General features: G+C 34.7%; 4 protein-coding genes across 7 annotated transcripts in view; 2 read left to right on the top strand and 2 right to left on the bottom strand.

Moving 5' to 3' along the window:
• The window catches only part of LOC25497813 (zinc finger protein 511), a 65,682-nt gene that overhangs the window by 39,893 nt on the left and 4,915 nt on the right, over positions 1–20,874 (bottom strand). For 3 of the 4 annotated variants that reach the window (XM_039827623.1, XM_039827624.1, XM_039827625.1), the window contains one exon: positions 19,592–20,353. The exons of the other annotated variant lie outside the window; for it this stretch is intronic. In XM_039827623.1, coding sequence (XP_039683557.1) covers positions 19,985–20,353 — 369 coding nt within the window. In that variant the 3' untranslated portion in view covers positions 19,592–19,984. Of the gene's footprint in view, positions 1–19,591; positions 20,354–20,874 lie in introns of those variants that run through there. 4 annotated transcript variants of the gene reach the window in all.
• LOC25480771 (ribonucleoside-diphosphate reductase small chain) lies at positions 9,228–10,524 on the top strand. The gene has a single exon (XM_039827622.1). It carries the CDS (start codon positions 9,331–9,333, stop codon positions 10,321–10,323), a length of 993 nt encoding a protein of 330 aa, XP_039683556.1. The 5' UTR covers positions 9,228–9,330; the 3' UTR covers positions 10,324–10,524.
• LOC25497817 (uncharacterized) lies at positions 10,772–16,654 on the top strand. The gene is made up of 7 exons (XM_013592538.3): positions 10,772–10,941; positions 11,031–11,071; positions 11,893–11,950; positions 14,534–14,627; positions 15,322–15,406; positions 15,502–15,567; positions 16,372–16,654. Exons 1-7 carry the CDS (start codon positions 10,851–10,853, stop codon positions 16,483–16,485), a joined length of 549 nt encoding a protein of 182 aa, XP_013447992.1. The 5' UTR covers positions 10,772–10,850; the 3' UTR covers positions 16,486–16,654.
• Positions 17,374–18,352, bottom strand: LOC120576956 (probable methyltransferase At1g27930). The gene has a single exon (XM_039827829.1). The coding sequence runs from the start codon at positions 18,271–18,273 to the stop codon at positions 17,374–17,376; it is 900 nt and encodes a 299-aa protein (XP_039683763.1). The 5' UTR covers positions 18,274–18,352.

Here is a 20,874-nt window from a genome sequence, read left to right as displayed (position 1 = left end):
AACATACTTCAAACTTCGTTCTCCTCCCTCGGTTATCACTTTTAATTTAAGTCATCCTACATTGTCAAAAAAATATTAAATTAGTTTAAAACATTGATACGATTATGGACATTTCAAAATAATACAATAACACTTTAATACATACCATAGGAATGTTCTAGTCATCGTTATTATGGTCATAAAATTCCTACTCATGATTGGAATTTGATGAATGAGTTTCTTGGTGACGGAACCGACATGACACGCGGTTGTGTCCCTTTCCGCCACATATTCCACATTTAGGCGTACTCCGTTTTTTTTCCGCATTTGCACGTCTAGTTGAAGAACCGGCTGTTGCTCCACCTCTTTTTCTAACCCGCTGCGGATTACCTAGTCTTGTTCCTGTCTCTGGAAACCTATCAAACATCTCATCAACTTCACCCATGTTGTATGATTCCAATGTCTCGGTGTGTTGTTCAACCATTTCCATGGTTTTGTGTATATAGTTTGGATTGCCACACTTTAACACTGCGTTTGCCATCCTCTTGCAACGCTCCAGAAACATAACATACGTAGTTACAAATGCAGGATCCCGGTGAGTTGAACTATTACCATTTTCGGCATTGATTACATCTTTAGCACGTTTGGTCCATCGTTCCAACACAACAGATCCCGGTGATAGATATGATTTTTTTTCCTTCAAGATTTTTAGTATTTTGATGAACTGAAACGTATAATGAAAAAAACAATTAAACTTTTAAGTACTTTTTTAGTTTTTTTTTGTAAATTTAGTTTTAGAGTAGATTTACATGTTATAATAAATTTTTAAGATAGATGTTAGTTTTATAGTAGATTTACATGACTAATTTTTTTAATTTTAGTAAGAAGACTATATGATTTATAGTTTTAGGGTTATTTTTATGAATTTAATAGTCAATGTATTACGTGCACATCAAGTGTTGTTTGACGAAATGTTTGAATAAGTTTTTTATTGATTGTTTTTTGTTTCTTATTGTGTAGATTTAAAACACTGGCCGGATGGATCAACATTCATACGCAATTCAACGGGGGAGAAGCTCAGAGACACAACGGTGGTGGAACACGTATGGTATGTGGGTGAAGTTGCTTAGATCAACTTAAGATTTCATCAAAAGTATGATACCGCCATAAGATCGTCGTTAGTTAGGGTAACGTGCATTCCAACTACAACAATTGTCTTCCTTTGAATGGGGTAATTCAAACTTGTCAAACAACAGGACTCGAGCATTTCGCAAGCACCTCATGTTTCTCCTTTGAAAATATTAAATTTTTGTTATGCTGGTTTAGATGAAGGTATTAAGTGTCAAGGATTGAACCTCAATTCGGTGGCACTTGAATACCATCATCTAAAGCAAGCCTCACAAAAATTTATTCTTTTCAAAGGGAAAACATGAGGTGCTTGGCGAAATGCTCGAGTCCTGTTGTTTTGCAGGTTTGAATTTAACCCATTCAAAGGTAACACAATTGTTGTGGTTGGAATGCACATTCCAACTGCAAAAATCATCTTACCACTGAATGGGGCAAATCCAAACTTGCAAAGCAGCAGGACTCCAGTATTCGATAAGCCTCTTGAACGCTTGTATTCAAGTGTCAAGGAATGCACCTCATTCTGTTGACACTTGAATACAAGCGTTCAAGAGGCTGATCGAATGCTGGTGTCCTGCTGCTTGGCAAGTTTGGATTTGCCCCATTCAGTGGTAAGATGATTGTTGCAGTTGAAATGTAAATTTCGGAATGTAATGTAATGTCTATTGCAATGTAATGTGATAACATATATTTTGTTTTCAATGGAACAATAATAATCTTATTTATTCACTTTTCAAATGCAATTTTATTCTAAGTACACTAATGCCAAACAAAATGTGCGCAACACAAAAATAAAACATAAAAAAAATCCAAAACAATTAGGCAGTTAACTGCCGCCGGATTTCTAATACTTCAGCAGTTAACTGCCGAGTGACACAGGCAAACCAAATGTGGGAACAACAATTGTCTAGCTTTAATATCAATTGAAGAACAATGCCTGCTTCAAGGCTTCAAGGTGTTGTTGGGAGTGTTAACATGGATATTTATGGTGAAACCTTGCACGACCGTGTAAATATGCAACACGATCGTGCACTGGTTATTTTTTCAAAACATTATATTATAGGTTAATGTCAATTCGTTTTTGTGACGACAAACTACTCATTTACTATTAGAATAAAAGAAGAAAAGACTTGACTAAAAAAAAAAATTAAAAGAAAAGAAAATTCAAAAAAACGGCCTAATAAGTTATATATACATGTGAACTTAAATACTTAACGAATGCGCCCCATGTGGCTTATTGGTTAAGAATGTGTGCTTGAGAGGTGAAGGGTTTGGGTTTGATTCCTAGATCCAACACTTTTTTTTTTAAAAATATCATTCAATAATGGCACGGTCGTGCTCGTGCACGCTGTCAGTTTTTTAATTCCCAGCCAAACTGCTCTTCATTCAACTGCAAACACCCTTTCAAATTCTCTCAAAACCTAAACCTCCATTAACCTATCAATCAACTTATTTTCCAACCCAATCTCAGTTTTTACTTCTCAAAACTTCAACAAATCTTAACAAAAACAACATCAACCACCAAGTTTACCACATTCAATTCCAAACCTCCATCAAAACTCATCCAATCATCATATAAATTCCCAAATTCGTGTGGTCAAAAAACCTAACTCAAAACCAACGAAATTGAAGATTAAACAAGACTCAAACACAAGTCCTCATCCCCAAACACTAAACCCAACATAAATTCATCTTCCAACAACCAAAATTTAAGGTCACAACCCAACAATCTTCAAAACCCATATTTTGTACCCTTTTGAGAATTTACAAAAATGGCAAGCAAGAGAAAAGAAAGTGTTGATGAAGCTTCATCTGATTCAAAGAGGAAAAAAGTTGTTGATGATGCTGGCTCTTCGGACGGCAGGAAGAAGAAGGGTAAGGCAAATGAGCTTGGGATTATCCTCAAGAAATCAGAGGAAAGGGAGAGGTACAACAAACTCGCTGCAAGGGGAATTGCATTCAGCAGGTATCCCGATAAAACCACGTTAAATACATTAGGTATCATAGAAAATGTTAGACTTCTGGCTAATAACATAGGATTGGAGAGATTATTAGGGCATATGCACCCCACACATATACACACTACCCTAGAATTCCTTAGTACGCTGTGTTTTACCAAGGATAAATTGAATGTCGATGAACCACAACACACTGTGTCATTTAGCCTGAATAACAAAGAGTTTAGCATGACCCTACCTGAGTTTAACGAACAGATGGGTTTCCCTGCCACAGGATTCATCCAAGATTCACGTAACCCAACTACTAGGCCTGATAATTATGACTCTGATGAATTTTGGCATAAAATAACCGGGAAGACAAAATTTGTGGCTAGATCTGCTAAAGCTAGTTCAATCCACAACCCTGTTTTCCGCTACATTCACAGGGTTATGGCTTGCAGCTTATTTGGTCGGAAGGAAACTGGTACGGTTAGGACCGATGAACTTTTCTTTTTGTGGGCTATGGTTAACAAGTGTCCGGTAGACACGGGATACTATCTTTTAAGCCATATGGCATATGTTGCAACACAGGAGGCTGGTCTTATTGTGGTCGGGGGGCCAATCGATTACATTGTAAGGAAGTTGGGAATAAAATATTTTTCTGACCAGCCTCCAATGGACAAGGGAATTGAGATTGATACCCTAATTCAGATGAAAATGATTAAGGATGTAAGTGACGGGAGGAGAGAACAATTTCAATTGAGGGTTGATAAACAAGACGCGTTTCTACTGCCAAATCTAGAGAGGACTAACACATCCAATCCAGCAAATTGGATTTATTCTGATTTAGGGCCAGAAGTTGCAGAAGAGCAGCATCTTGAAGACGACGCACCGGCTGCTGACCAAGTGGAACATCAACCACACCCGGTGGTTCAAGATGACCAGGAATGGCGTACAAGGATAGAGGCTGAGGTTCAAGCGACAAGGTCCGATTTTCAAGAGATGAGACTATGGCAGCAAAGGCAAGCACAAGATGACCAAGAGTGGCGTGCAAGGATGATGACTGAGGTTGAAGGTACAAGGTCTGATGTTCAACAGATCATGCAGGAGCAGCAAAGGCAAGGACGTATTCTTGACCTAATGATGAAGCGCCTTAACATTGATTAACCAACCTCCCGGTGTCATTCTTTTATTTAATTTAACGTCTACTCTAAAACTGTTTTGTTGGTTTCAATTTGAAAATGCTCTTGCGAGAGTTGTAATAGTAATGCACTTTTAACAAAGTACTCTTTTATTTCTGTATAAGTTTGATTCAAGTTTCACTGTCAACAATGCTTTTGTAATATTAATTACAATGTTACCTATCTATCTCTGTGTGTGGGTTTGTAATTTAATTGGTAATGTATGACATTACATATAAAGGTTTGCCGTTGTCGTAATCTGTGATTGTGTTGGTTGGTTTAGTATTTTAAACAATTCATACTTGTTTGTAATATATAATGGAAGTAAACATGAATCATTTAATTTTGTGTTACAACTGGATCATGTTGAAGCTTCAAATGTGTGTAATGCAGTGAGCACGACCGTGCCAATGTTACACAAGGTCGTGCAAAGCATGACCATGTTAAACAAAGCATGACCATATGCACAACAATTTTTTTTAAATCAGATTTATGCGCACGACCGTGCTCATAATACACACGATCGTGCTTTGCATGCAGTTCAATATCTATCTCATAAAAACTACCCTAAACCAACCATTTTAACTTCCATTATGTATTGCACGACCGTGTCAATATTATGCACGACCGTGTTCGTGATAAAACATCAAAACCTTCAAAAACCAGTGAGTTTAGGCACGGTGGTGCACTAGACAAGCACGACCGTGCACGATACCAGGAAACAATAAAATCCAAAAAATACACCATTGTTGGCTTCTTACTCAATTTCAATTAACAAAAACTTAATCAGACAATAATAATTTATTCTTTCGGTTATGGTATCTAACACTCTTTTATTAGTCAACAACAATATTAAACATTTCAAATGATAAACTAAATTTTATTCATACCTTTAAAACGTAAATGAATCAAGATCTATAAACCAAACTAAGCAGAAAACTCCAGATCAAAAAACGAGACTGAAATAATGTTGAACAATTTTGTTGATGAAGAACTTTAAGTTAAGCACAAAGGAGAAAGGATGTATGGAAATGTCAAAAATATGGGTGGCTATGGAGATGAAGAATAATGTTAAGCATGAAGGAGAAGGGAAACAAAGCTAAAATTAATATATTCTGAAAAGAGTTGAATTACTACTCTCCATGTTTCAATTTTACTAGGGGGTGTACAAGTTATTGCTGATAACTGACTGTTTTTTAGGGGGATGTGAGCAGCAGAAACAATAAATGAATATTTTACAATATAATATGAAACATTAAAATATTCTAGCAGGTAATTTACCTCCAGCTGTCCTTCCATGGGAAAATTGTGCATGGTGCACAAATCTATCATTTGTGCATGCTAAATGCCACCCTCATAAAGGGTCATGCTAACAAGTGGCCCTAAAAAATGAAAATAGTTGATGAGTTTTATGTAGAACAAGTTACTTGTTAAAGTTTCAATGTGCTGACTATATTATTCCCAAGATAAAATTTCCTTTTTAGATTTCTCTAATGCACTTGTTAGCATTTCCCTATCCTAAGTCATAAATAAAATTCATTTAACAATGTGATGATGCGAGGGAAATTAAAGCAGGAGATAATGCTAATAAATCAAGCTGTAACCACGGACTTAGGTTCATACGTGATTCAAACTGAAATTACCTATGCACTACAAAGAGTCTATTTACTTTCAAAGATTGATTAAAAATTACAAACATATGTACACGTATTATTGATGAATTCGGGATATTGGAATTCAGTCTGTCTAATTACATATATATCATCATAATATAAAACTCAGCTGCCATGTTTAGGGTTTTATTTTTTAAATGGCGCTGTATTTAGAGTTCACGAGTCTACTAAAACAAAACTCTCATAAACAGCAACTATAACCTGCTTAGGAGGCTCGGCAGCGGCTGCGGAATGAAACCCATTTTCAGTAACAATATCATAATCAACATGTTAAACAACATAGCAACATCTTAGTCAACATCGTATAATTCACATCATAAACATCGTATAATCTTCGTAGGTACTTCTTTAACAACACATGGGTAGAAGACAACTCGACAACTCATAGATGATAATTCATCGACAACTTAACAACTCATGGATGATAATTCATCAACAACGACCTTGACTCGACAAATGCGACAATGCAACTTAGACACTTATATGCATGTGGTACACGTATTATTGATGAAGTCGGGATGTTGGAATTCAGTCTGTCTAATTACATATATATCATCATAATATAAAACTCAGCTGCCATGTTTAGGGTTTTGTTTTTTAAATGGCGCTGTATTTAGAGTTCACGAGTCTACTAAAACAAAACTCTCATAAACAGTTCAGCATCCAGCTCATCCATCATAAGACAGCAACTATAACCTGCTTAGGAGGCTCGGCAGCGGCTGCGGAATGAAACCCATTTTCAGTAACAGGTTGCTCCTTCTCCTGCTCCTTCTGCTGTTGTTCAGTTTCAGTCTTGGAAGGTTTAAAGCAATTAATTAACAAATTTGGCACACATTAAACAAAGAGAACAATACACGTGAGTTTGACAACACATCTTCACCCCAAACCTTATGAAATTAGGTATATGGATCATAACACTTATATGTTACTCAATATCTACTCTTACATCCAATGTGACTTTAATTCGCACTTGACACATTAACATTTCTCCCTCAAGTACGAGACTCTCTACATATGAGATCTACCACCATAAACCAATTATGCTTCTCCAGATAGTCGATATGAGCTATGATACCATTGTTGGGCCTTACGAAGGAGCCAACACTGGCATGGGTTGACCCATTGCACAGAGAACAACCAGACAAAAGAGAATGATATCAAATCTTTACTTAATATTTTAAATATCACGAAATTCTAGCCCGTGCTTGGCACGGGTTTCCAAGCTAGTTATTTTAGAAAAGCAATGCATCAATTCAAGAATAGTTTTAGAAATGTTAACGAGTGCCTTCATGACACTCTTTAAGCACTTTAAATGATAAGTTTTTATGAAAAGTTGTGTATTTAATGCATTTGAAATTGTAATAGTTAACTTTTTAAAAGAATACTACTCGTTCCGTCTCAAATTGTATGTCGTTTTAGAGAGAAAAATTTGTTCTAAATTATATGTTACTTTACAATATCAATGAAACATAAATGTTATTTTTCCTATTATATCCTCCAATTTCATCCCCTTCCTTTGTTATCTCAAACAAATTGGATTATAGAAATCATTAATGGATATACTTTGAGCTGAGTTGCAATTTGAGTTTTGCGAAACATAGTTTTAATTTAATTCAATTTTACAGAGAAACTATGATAAAATTAACAAATAGGACACACAATTCCATTGTTGTTGTTGTTGGAAGTAAAATGGAAAAGGAGATTTAAAACGATGAAGCAAAATTTGTAGGATGAAGGCAAGGAAGAGGAAGGAGAAGGAGAAATAAATGAGATCTAGTGTTGAAAAGACATGATAAGATCAATGCTTCTCTGAAATCTAATGGTCGCAACTTACTTTTCCATGGTGGGAAACAACATTCTTTTCGAGGCTTAACCTCACCATAAAGAAAACTATCATTTTCAGAACTTTTGGGATGGATTTTTACTTTACAAAAATACCCTCAACTTTTCAATACAAATAATACATGCAACAAATAGATAAGAATAAATTTAAATATCTATATCTATATTATATATATAAAGAAAATTATCCCTTTCAGCACTTTTGGACTAGATTTTTCTTTTCAAAAACACACTCAATTTTCATTACAAATAACATGTAACAAATAGATAAAAATAAATTTAAATATTTAAACAAATGTAACAAACAAGATATAAATATATATATTTTTTTGTTTTTTGTTCTTTATCATTTAAAAAGTGTAATAAACTAGATGAATATATTTATACTTACTTTCTCATCATTCGAATTATACCCTTGGACAACTTTTTCTCTATATTAAAATTGTTGTTGGTGTCACTAAAAAAATAATTTAGATTATATTTTTTTGTTATATTGTATTATTGTCGGTGTCGTTAAAATAAATAATTATTGTTAGTTTGATTTTTTATAACTTGAAAGCAACAAACATTTATATTTTTTTAAGTTTTAATCAAAATCAAAATTCATAAAAAAACACAGTTCATAATTTTCAAACTTTAGCGCAATAAAAAGAGCGGAAAGACGGACACGCGAGTGCCCATCTTTTTGCTAGTTAAAATAAAAGTGTAACGAACACAAATGTCTAGTTTTTTACTTTATCATTTAAAAAGTGTAACAAACCAGATTAATGTATCTATACTTACTTTTTTATTTATCTCAATTATACCCTTAAACAACAGTTTTTCTATAATAAAGATTGTTGTTGGTGTCGTTAAAAAAAATAAGAATTTAGATTATATTTTTTTATATTGTTTGTTTTATTAAAATAGATAAACGTGGTTAATTTGATTTATTATAATTTGAAAACATTTTTTTTTATATATTTTTAATTTTAATCAAAATTAAAATTTTATAAAAAATATCATTTATAATCTTAAAAAGTTAACGCAATAAAAAGAGCATAAAGACGGGAAGATAAGTGTATATTCGCTAATTTTTTAAAAAAAGAAAGATATGTATGGTAACAACCGAACGACGTCTTTCCCATCAAACCTTTTCGGGTTTCCCCCAAAAACGGCAACAACAAAAGCGTACTCTACACTCTTTTCAATCACCCGCGTCACTCAAATTCAAAAACCCCAACGCACGTTTCAATCATATTCCTGATATTTCTCTCCTTAAAATCCCAAATTACCCTTATCCATTCCTTTTCTCTCCCCAAAATACCCTCCACCAGATTGCTCTCTTCCCAAACTACCCTTTCCCAAAATCTTCTCATCAAAGCTTCCCCAATTTCCTTTCAAAATTCACCCGCGTACTTTCCAAATCCAAAACCCCCCAAAAAATTTCAAATTCACCCGCTCCTATTTTCACAAAAAAAAAATCCCTATTTAACCCCCTTCACTCTTCTTCATTCTCCATCAACAAACAAACCCTAAAATCTCTTCCTTCTCAAATAATCACTATTTTCATAATCACTTTTTTCTCTCAATTTCAATTTCCTAAAACCAAACATGCCTGCTTTTCCAGAAGAACCACTTCTCGCACCAAACCCAGACCGATTCTGCATGTTCCCAATCCAATACCCAAAAATCTGGGAAATGTACAAAAAAGCCGAAGCCTCATTCTGGACCGCCGAAGAAGTTGATCTTTCCTCCGATCTCAAGCACTGGAACAACCTCACAGACGGCGAACGCCACTTCATCTCTCACGTTCTTGCCTTCTTCGCCGCCTCAGACGGAATTGTCCTTGAAAATCTTGCCGGAAGATTCATGAAAGAAGTCCAAATCTCCGAAGCACGTGCCTTCTATGGTTTCCAAATTGCAATTGAAAACATCCATTCTGAGATGTACTCCCTTCTCATTGAAACATATATAAGCGATTCTGCTGAAAAGAATCGCTTATTTCATGCAATTGAGACAATTCCATGTATCGCGAAAAAGGCTGATTGGGCAATGAAATGGATTGATTCAAGCGATTCTTTTGCTGAAAGAATCGTTGCATTTGCTTGTGTAGAAGGAATTTTCTTCTCCGGAAGCTTTTGCGCGATTTTCTGGTTGAAAAAGCGCGGTTTAATGCCAGGGTTAACATTCTCAAACGAGCTTATTTCACGTGACGAAGGTCTGCACTGTGATTTTGCTTGTTTGTTATACTCACTTCTACGAAAGAAACTAACTTCAGAGCGTGTGAAGGAAATTGTATGCAATGCTGTTGAAATTGAACGTGAATTTGTCTGCAACGCGCTTCCTTGCGCGTTGGTTGGGATGAATGGTGGATTGATGAGTACTTATATTGAGTTTGTTGCTGATAGATTATTGGGTGAGCTTGGTTGTGAAAAGGTTTATAATGTTCAGAATCCGTTTGATTGGATGGAGTTGATTTCCCTTCAAGGGAAGACGAATTTCTTTGAGAAGCGTGTTGGGGAGTATCAGAAAGCTTCTGTTATGAATAGCTTGAATGGGAATGGTGCTGCTGATTTTTGCTTTAGTTTGGATGAAGATTTTTAGATCATGAAAGAAATTAGGGTTATCTTGATTATCTAGTATATTTTTGTTATATTTTTAAATTTTGAAATCTTGTTTAATTAATAATTTAGGGTTATGCTTATTTGTTTCTGAAACCATTTTATAATGGTTGAGTTCTTATGCATTCTTAGGTTTATTCTTTTATGATTATGGTCAATGTATAAATGCAGTTTCAAATTTTAATGAAATTTCGTTCTTCAGTTAAAATAATTGATGTTTATTTTTGTTTACTTGTGTGATTTAATGTTCTTTTATTATTATTATTTTAAGTTAAAATGGAATTTGACTGAATTTGTTCTTGATCATTAGTTAATTTGATTATGAATTAAACTGATTAAATTCAATTTCTTTTATGAAAAGAGCTCTATATATTTAATTATTTCTGTCAAATAAAAAGAACCAATATTTAATTTTTGAAAAGGATACAAAAGGTTATAAAAAAATGATATAGATAAGATTCGTTAAGCTTTGTTTGGCAGTGTGAAGGGTGTTCTTTTTGTGAATTGTTAATGGCTTCTGAAACTCAAAGCAGTGAAATGTTAACTAGGGAGCAGCTTTTTCATCTTTTTGAGCGATTCAGTGTTCTTACTTCACAACCTGGTACCTTAATTTTGTTTCACAGTTACTTTATCTTTTTTAAATAATTGATTTTTACCCTTTCTGAATTAAGTTGTAATATGATTTTGAAGATGTGAAGAAAAGGATTGTAGATGCTGTTTTGGATAAGCAGGTGAATTTCTTCTGGGTATTTTGTCTTGGGGGTTTATTTATGTTGTTTTTCCTATTTTCTGTGTTCTTCTGTTGGTATCTGAATTGGGTATAATTTAATTGAACAGTTCATCTTCAATGTTAGGTAAAATTTCTATCTGGGTTAGCATATATTCCAGTTTCCAGAAAGATTCTTAATTTTTGTTTTATAAAAAGGGCCATGGGGGGTGATAAAAATATGCACATTTGATATAACTGGCTTGAATTCATTAACTTGTGACAGCTGAGCTGAGTAACTAGAACAATCTGTGTGTTTCCAGATCTGAGTCTGCATTTGAAAATAATTGGTAATAGTCATAAACCAAACAGGGCAATGGTGTTAAGTGCTTGTTTACTCAAAAACATTTTAAGTTTTTAATTGGTAATGGTAATGGTAATAAACCAAACAGGGCATAGTGTTAAGTGGTTGTTTTTGGCTAAAATGTGTTTTTTTTAGTTGCTAATGAGATGGAAGACTCTTATGTAGTGAATAATTGTGATAGAGAGAAAATAGAAGTATAAATAAAGAGAAAAGTGTTGAATCTGAATCTATATTTTATCATGTCTATTAGTTGAAGTGAAAATGAAAATACGAAACATGGAAAAAAATAGTTTTGGCTAGCATCTTTGTGTTTTAGTTGGCCATAGTTTTACGGACAGACTATTTGAATGCTTTTTTTGACAAGTCTATTTGAATGTCAGGTATCAAATGACTGTGCAAGTCGGTTTCACATTATACTTATGTTATGAAAGTCAATTTGTAATGTGTGGTGTTGTCATTTTTCTTGAACTACCGACGTGCAGGAAGCTGTTGCTGTAACCACTGCAATACAGGAAGAAATTTTTCTGGAGATGGGTGTTGGTATGTTTTTTGTACTGATATATATCCGTTATTGGTGTGTGTATCTATAGATAGGATATTTCTTTTTTAGCAGTTAAAAAGATATACAGATGATAAAATTTTGAACTGGTCATTGATGGATTGTGATGTAGTATTGGGTTTTTGAGGCAACAAACTGAGTTATAGCAGCCTCTTAAAGCCTTACAAACCTCCTCTTTATGTTGTATCTGCATTGACTGAATGTCCAGACCCTGTACGAGGCTTTATTCTCTCAACTGAATCTTTGGTTTTCCATGTATTCTTTGGTTCAAAAAATTCTTCTATTTCCTCCCCTAAGATTTCTTCGTATGTTTCTTTGTCAATTTCAAAGTTTGAGCTTGTCATATTGGCGTACTCTGCATTAGTGTAGAAGCTCAAATTTATTTATGTGAAGCTTTATTGTAGTTCAAGTATTAGTTTGTGTTTACATGAATTTTAGTTTTGGGGATTTTTGGTTCTGCACAAATTACCCTTGACAGCACTTGAAGTAAAGGGTGGTTTCGGTTATCTACAGTTGAACCTGTGATTTTGCTGATTAGCTTTAGTGGATTTAAACGGTGTTTTAATCAAAAGCTATTGTATTGAGATGAGCTGTGCTGGCTTGAGTTTTGGAAACAAAGCATTCGATTTTGAATAAGTAACGCATTTAAAGATAAATATGATGAAAGACAAGCGAAGTGCAAAAGATCCGATCACTACTTATACGGTTTAGGGTTTTCTTGTCAATTATAATTTGCGATTTATGATCAAACACTGTTAGGCGGCATGTTCAGTAACAGATGAGTTCGAATTCCTTGATCCTGATATCAGGATGCCTGGAATGGTGTTAGGGACAGAAAATTTTGATAAGTTCCATGTTGCAGTGAATGCAATTGATACAGTTTATGACAAATTGCAATACCAGATTATGTACTACTGGTATAAGGTTATAGAACACATATCATGACAGTAAAGTAAATTGAATTCTATTACTGAAAAGATAAGGGATAAACTTCCCTAGATCTGTTACAATTCCTCAAGTTCCCTCACTGCTTACTTTTATTGACTTATTTCCATCATATATGTAACTAACACCTAACTGTCACCAACAATCCCCCAGCTATTGGTTATGGGCACAACTAAAACGTCTGGCCTATTTCCATTAGTGCAGCTCTTCCGTTTCTTTCTAACTCCAAACATTTTGAATCAAAGGCCTACTACTGTCAATTTCCCCTGAAACATTTCGTCTTGTTCTCAAAAGGGAGAATTGTTTTTTACGAAAGCTTTCCCCTTTACATGAGGGAAGCTGCTCCCAGTGGGTTAAAAGCTCTGCTGCACTTGTGGAGAGTAATATGAGATTCAGAATCTTGCTCGCTTAGATTGTATTTCCGCTCCTCTGTTGAAACTGATGGTAGTGGACTTTGTTCTCTTCCTTGCCAAGGACCTTAGTCTTTATGATTGAATTTTGACATACACCCTGTTGGAAATTCCGCCTTAATTGGTGTTTGCCCTAGCTGCCTCATTTGGGTTGCCTTAATTGCAGCCTCCAACTCCTTTATTGTGTTGGGTGTGAGGGGGTGGGTTTAGTCCCACAATGCCTAAAGACATGAACTAAACAGGGCATAGGAAGCTTGGACAATCTTCACCTTACAAGTCAATTTTTAGGGTTGACCAGTTAAGCTGCACACAAGCTTCGTGTACTTAACAAGTCAATTTTTAGTTACATGGTTTTTGGTAAGCTATGTGTGGTCTACACCACTGAGGGTGTACTTAACTAACTGATCAAGTTAGTGGAATAAGCTTAGTTAATATGATTCCAAACTGTTGGAGTGTTGACTTTAGCGTGCTGACATGGCCGGTAGGCTTGGTAAATATTCTGTCAAATTTCCAATCCGTGTAAGCCCTACTATGCTTTGAATGGCCAACTTCACCATTTTCTCATTCAAAGAACTCAACTCCTTCATTTTGCTCTAGCTCCCCCCCTTCTACTCCCTCGAATTCTTCCTTCACAATCATCACCATGAAATGTTTTACAAACATGTGAAGGTGTGAATTTTTTTATCACAAGTGAAGCAGAGTTCCTCCTTCTGAAATAGATCAAATCCTCTTCGCCTTGTTCTTATTAGCCACTTCTCCTTTAGTACTGATTCTGCTGACATAATTTGTTACCCTACTAATGTTGGTAGCTTGGTTGCTAAGAGTTCCTTCACATGTCCATGTAGATCTTCCTGGTTCTTGATTAATGTTCTAAAGGATATTGTGGGGATAATGTATTGTTGATATTGATATATGCCCAAATCTGTTTTACATTTCTTTTTCTGTATTTTACATATCTGTTCTCACTATTTTAGTTTGGAATAGCCGTGGGGTAAGTTGGGGCATTTTGATACATGGATTGTTATACTTATATGCAGAATCTGTGTTATCATTTAATCAAGCTTTGTAGTAATTTATTTTGGCGACCAAGGCAATAGGTCTGCGGTTTTTTAACTACTATATCATTTTCTCAAGGATATCTTTTATTTAATATGTCTATTTATATATATATTTTGCCATTTATTTATTTATTTTTTGTTTATACAACAGACCCAGGATTTGGTATTTCATGTCTGGGAAAAATCAGTACCGTATATGAGAATGACCAAGATTTGGTGATTCATTTTTATAAATTTCTTGCCAAGTAAGTTCTCTCTATCTTTAACTCATAAGAATGTGTAGCATTAACTCATTTTTATCCCGTTATTTTCTCTTCAATTCTTTGAGCAAGTCATGAATGCAAGTATATTTTCTAGCTCGAGTGGCAATGAATGACATTGAAATCCCCATTATCACTCCTACTCACTAAGGCTTTTGTTTGGAAGAAGTTATATAAGAAGCGGGGAATCAGCTCCCTAAGCAAGTATGACTAAAGGTGTGTCTACTGTCTAGGTCTCTCAAAGAGCCTGGCACATCTGGTTTTGCTTCTGGTCTGTTGAGTGGAAGTGGGAAAGAGAGTTTTAGACTAAATTTCTGTGCAAAGTTACTTCTTTTTATCTATTTCACAGTAGGAGTTTCTTAATGTTTAGGCTACATGCAAGGGACAGCACTTTCATTCTTTGAAGCCATAGAATCCTCATATTGGTTGGAATAAGTTTAATGTTTTTATCCATGCTGGAAAGTTTTGGAAAATCGTTGTGCGTAGTTATGATTATCTTTTATTTGTTTTAGTATTCTGATCAGTCTGTGTGTTCTAGCGAAAGCACCTCAATCTTTCGGAGTTATCTATAGTCTGTTTTCTCATTCTAGACTTTTTCTCCTATTACACAAAAAAGGATTAGCAAGCCGTTTTTTAATGCAACAAGGGCCTTATACTAAGAATTATGATGAAATGTCAGAGAAGAGATGGCCTGCGATGAAGCAGAACTTGGAGAAGAAGAATTTGCAGAAAAAATGCGCCATCAACAAAACTTACAGGAACATGTAAGATTTTGAACTTTTCTGTACTTACATGTGGTACACTTAGATAGAGATGCCGCAGCAATATTGTCACTGATATTGAGAGTAAATCTTCACAGCAACTAGAGATGCTGAAGCACATGCGCAAGTTTAACTTGGATGATCAATCTGCCATCCTTGAGAAGGTGAACACTAGTCTTCAAATTCAGAGCACTTTCTTGAATTATGGATTATCCAACAGTCATAGTCAATTAACGCAGAAATCTGTCTTTTGGTTGCTGTCATTTTATATCATATTATTGCATGGTATTAGATTTTGGTCCACAAGTATCAAATGCATCTCTGATGGTTTACAAGTTCTGTGAATGGGTCTTAAAATATTACTTAGATGTAAGCGTGATTAGTAATGGGACAAGTCTGCTAGGATTTGTTTGGATTTGTTCATTTGGGTTTCATAGTTCAGTTAGGGTCTGTTTGGATCGACTTATTTAAGCTTATCTAGTGCCATAAGAACTTGTGGTACTCTTTGGGAGAACTTATGCAATAGCTTTAGACATGTTCATAAGCGGTTTTCAACGTATTTCCATAAGCTTTTAAGAATAGTTTATGAAAACAATTTACAGTTTATATGAAAACAGTTTGACTTTATTTCTATCTTGTTATAGAAATAACTAGTACATTAGTACTTACATGATAAACGATAATTAAACCGTTTATCTAGACAGGGCCTTAGTTTATCTGAGTTACATTACTTATATTTTCATTGAAATTATTAATATCCTTGGTTGTTGAATCATCAATGGTCAGTCTATGTTTCTCTTTCTAAAACTTATGTATAATATTCAAATATTTCAACTTGGTTTAGCTTACTAACTTTGCAGATAGTTTCACAGCTTGACAATATTTCTGCATGAGTTTTTCTTGTTGAAAATTATGTACCAAGTTAAAGTTGTTGAAATGAAAACAAATTAATTCGATGAATTTTCCAGTTGCACCAGCAGATGGAAAATGGGAATTATGAAAGTGAGACATCCATTTTGTCAGCTGAGGAGATTGAAGAGATAGTTCAAAGGAAGGTTACCCCTCTGTTTAGCCCAAGTTAGACCCCGAATCTGCCCTTCGGTTATATCATGTTAAGAGTTACTTTATTCCAAGTGTAATTAAGTATCATGTGTTAACTGTTTTGTATTGGACAAATCCATAATCCATGATATGTATTGTTTACTTCACTTCATTTAGACTTCTTACATTATTGAATCTTTTGTTCGTTTTCTTCCTGTATGGTCTTTTACACGCTTTGCAAACATTGCAGTAATCATCTTGAGGACATGTTTGGATGTCTTAAGTTTTTTTTAAATTGGGTCAAATTTTAAACAACTTTATTAATCTATTTTGAGAACAAACACTTGAAAGTTATAGATTGACTTAATTGAATTTCTTTTTTCATTTTTCGTCGTATTTGCTGGAACACGAATGCTTTTCATTTACCTAAACCCCACCACCTCGGACTTTTCATAATCAAGTATCAATTGTTGAATGATGCATGTTCCAAATAAGTAGATTTACAGAAACTTGTTAATTTATTTTAAAGGAGGTTCGACGACATGAGTTCAACCTGTTTCCAAACCAAGCTTTCATTACATGGTTTCCAAAAGAGTTCAAAGCCAAGTATGAAGTATGTGATATGAAGTGAGTTGTATGTATAGTAAATGAGTTTATCCCATCTTTACATTAGCTCTCACTTCTAGAATCTGAGGAAGCAGAGTTTGTAGTATGTGATGCATTTTGCATTGGTTTAGCCCAATTTCTGATGATACTATGAGGTCGTTGCACTCAATCTTGGGGCATGTCATAATATGATATATCTCGATATTTGCACTGTCGTAAAAAATTGTAAAACCATTACTTCGTTTTTCAGAGATACTATAGAAGACAAAGCAAATGTTAGAACAAATTCTTCAACCAAAAAAAGAAATTAACAACACAACTATTCATGCACAAAATCCAAGTGCAGTATCAGTAACATTTACAGCAGGTGGAATAACAAAATGCCAAAGTCTCCTAATACCACCAACTCTATATTTCATGCACAAAAACTCCTTAGCATAAAGTTTCTCAACCTCCCTATCCACATCATGAAGAAACACATGCGTCACACCGGCTTTTTTCCTCCCACGCGCCATCACTGCCGCGGAATATATCACCCCCATCCTCCCTGGAGCCGAGGGAAAATATCCCCTTGGTGCATCGATCATAATCACATCCCAATCCCGATCGTACACCTCTTTTGGCAGCTTGCCCAACGCAAGCCTACACCGACGATCATCTTTCAGTGGGTGACTGTCTGCGGTGATGCCACCGCAATCCTTCTTGTAGGATGAGAGAAGTGCTTTAGCCTCACTGAGGCGCGTGTTATAACGCATGGTATGTGCACGTAGGACAGGAAAGCGTTTGAAGGCAGAAATGGTCCACTTAGGATCTTCTTCGAGATATAGTGTGATGCCACGTGGATTAAACGAATCCCACATGAGTGCGTCGTGACCAATTCCAAACACGAGAAAGTTGCATGGCGCTAGGGATTGTAACACGTCGAATGGTCTTCGGATCTCACCTTTAGACAATTGGGGAATGTCACCCGTCGTTGCATAGTGGAAGATTGTCACGAGAGGGATAGCCGAAGTGTGGAATTCCTCGGCGATGATGGTTTGGGCTGTCGTGAGGGATCCGGCCGTGGAGCATAAGTGTGTGGGATCTGAATACCAGGAATAGAACAAAAAGAGGATGGTGGCTGCTGCAGTTATTGCTATGACGTAGAGATAACATTGGTTGTTGGAATGGGATGTGTTTGGGTGTTTCTTTTTATGGAATGATTTTGGAATTAAAGATTGCATAATGTTGATGAGTGTGTTGTGTTGGATGAATATTTGAGTATGGTGAGGTTTGAATGAGTGAGTAATGTGATGATGGAGAAACGATGCATGGAGATGGAGATGAAAACTAATTTCTTAGGTGTAGAGTTAGAAGTGGCACTTTTTGTTGATGGTTATGACTTTTTCTAAAATTAGCTTCATTTAGTCATTGTCACCTTAATTTGTGGGATGAATAATTTTTCAAGAAAAATATTTCAATACTTAATTTTATAACTTTAGTTTAAATATGTTTTATATTCCTATAAATATTTTAATCAATTTATATTCTCGCTCTCTCTGTGCACGGCCTAAAAGTATCAATTTTTTGTAAAATATGAAGGCAAATAATTTGGTAATTTTTTTAGAGACTAAACTCAAATAACATAGTACAACTACTTGAGCTATGCCTATATGAACAATTAGTCCACTCAAAAGATGTAAGAGACACCAAAGTGATAGTTGAACAAAGCAAAAGAAAACTGTATAACAGATGATGTAACTCTTCAACAAAAATGTCAAATAAAATACTATAGCATTTATAATACATTCATTTTCATTCCTCTTCACGTGATAATTCATTTTTATCCCAACGCTAAATTTGATCATTAGACGTATATGAATTTCAAAGTTGACTTAGCATTGCTGGTCACAGAGGGCAAAGTTGAACCATGGCATCTGACATGAATTGAATTAAAAACAATGGTAAAAATAGTGGATTGTTTCCCCCTCGATTTTAAAACTCGTATGTAATAGGGAAAAATAAAGTCAATTTTTTTTTTTGCGTAATCCGAAAATTGTCTGCGCACAAAGATTAATCCCTCGAGTCGGAAGGAATCATAATGAGTGGCAAAACTCTCCCTCAAGAGATTTTAGAATGCATCATTTCAACAATTGGATTCGAACTCACGACCTCTGGTTAAGTTGAAAGAGATATATTACCATCTCATCCAAGTGATATTGGGTTGAAAATAAAACCAATGACGACCGTCATTTTAATATATATTAAAAAAATATCCAATATATCCACATTATGTTCCTAAATTATCCTTTAGTTAAAGTTCTAAGATTAATTATATTTACTTCATTACTTAAAAAAAATATTAATCAAAGTTAACTTTGGAATTACAAAATAAATTAGTAATACTTTTTTTTGAAGGAAAAATAAATTAGTAATACTTATTAATTAGGAATATATTTAAAAAATAATAAATATATATAGTAATTTGAGAATGGACACATATTAGGTAGTATAGTAGTAACCTCTTGTAAGAATATAAGAATGCTGAAATTAACAGGAGTATTAATCACAATAAATGTCAACAAGAAGATGGCACCATTTGCAAAGCTTGGTATTTATTTGCAAAGACAGACAAACATACAAAAAGCTGTAAGAGTGATTTCTTTCAACTATAATAACAGACTTGTTATGCACCAAAGAGAATATAAGCTAAACAGAACAACATCACTCTAAATAGAAACTCAAAAACTCCACATAATTAGCATATATAATTTGCATGGGCTCAAAACCTATGTTAGTGACACTTACATAATAAAAGCATGCTGTTATTACATCCTCCAGCACGATTCTATTTTCTGATCTTCAACCCTGGTATCGAGCAATTTTACAACGGGACAGCATCCGAAGATTGATGATTAAGCAATCACATTAATGCAGATTGATTCAAGTGTAAGCTTATTTCTTAGTAACAGATGAGCCTGAGTTAGATCCCTTCCCACGCTGAACAGCTCGAGGGACAAATGACATGCCTTTGGTGTTACGGCGACCAAAGCTGATAGAGGAAGGAGCGGTGTCTGAAGTATTTAATCTAGATACTGCTGAAACGAGGTCATCCATAGCTGCATTTTCCACTTCCATCATTCCTGAAGTATCCTCCTTTTGAGAAGGCTTTTTGCGTTGAGACTTTATCCTGTGTTTCTTTGAAGGAAGAGCCTTCTTGAAAAACTCGAATGACGTCGGGAATTTATGCTTGTCAACTAGATGGTGCTGCCTACTTTTGTAGCTTTTGAATTTCAAACCGCAACCTTCCACTAAGCATTCATACTATATGACAAAGACATAAGAACCATGTTATAGAGATTGTCATGGGTCACCTAATAGAGAAAATTCATATGTAAATCCAAAAAAGTAATAAGTTAGCTTAGATTACACAACAAGAACAACAACAGAGGCGATCAAAGCCTTTTCTCATCAGTTCGGGGTTAGTTACATGAATCAAATGACATCATAATATCCATATCGTTAATTATCTATAACGATAGACCATTTACTCTGAAATCCTTCTTAATGATTTGACCTATAGCTTTCTATGGTTTCCCTTTACCTCTAACTATTGGACTATCTTCCATTTGATCTACTTCTGACAAACTCAACTATGAGCTTTAAACATAAAATAAAATAGTAAATAAAAAGGATGTAAGAAAAAAATTCATTAACATGGGTTGTTATTAGTTATTACGGTGATTGTTACTACGTAGAGATAACATGGGTTGTTGGAATGTGGTGTGTTTGGGCGTTTCTTTTTGTGGAAAGGTTATTGGAATGATTTTGAAATCAAAGATTGA

Source organism: Medicago truncatula, chromosome 7, assembly GCF_003473485.1.
Source record: "Medicago truncatula cultivar Jemalong A17 chromosome 7, MtrunA17r5.0-ANR, whole genome shotgun sequence".
Classification (NCBI taxonomy): domain Eukaryota; kingdom Viridiplantae; phylum Streptophyta; class Magnoliopsida; order Fabales; family Fabaceae; genus Medicago; species Medicago truncatula.
This window is presented reverse-complemented; position numbering and strand designations above follow the sequence as displayed.

Coding starts and splice junctions, on each gene's coding strand:
- LOC25497817 (XM_013592538.3), top strand. CDS start 10,851: ATGGCTTCTGAAACTCAAAGCAGTGAAATGTTAACTAGGGAGCAGCTT. Junction 10,942..11,030: donor TGTTCTTACTTCACAACCTG/GTACCTTAATTT, acceptor ATGATTTTGAAG/ATGTGAAGAAAAGGATTGTA. Junction 11,951..14,533: donor TTTTCTGGAGATGGGTGTTG/GTATGTTTTTTG, acceptor TTTATACAACAG/ACCCAGGATTTGGTATTTCA.
- LOC120576956 (XM_039827829.1), bottom strand. CDS start 18,273: ATGCAATCTTTAATTCCAAAATCATTCCATAAAAAGAAACACCCAAAC.
- LOC25480771 (XM_039827622.1), top strand. CDS start 9,331: ATGCCTGCTTTTCCAGAAGAACCACTTCTCGCACCAAACCCAGACCGA.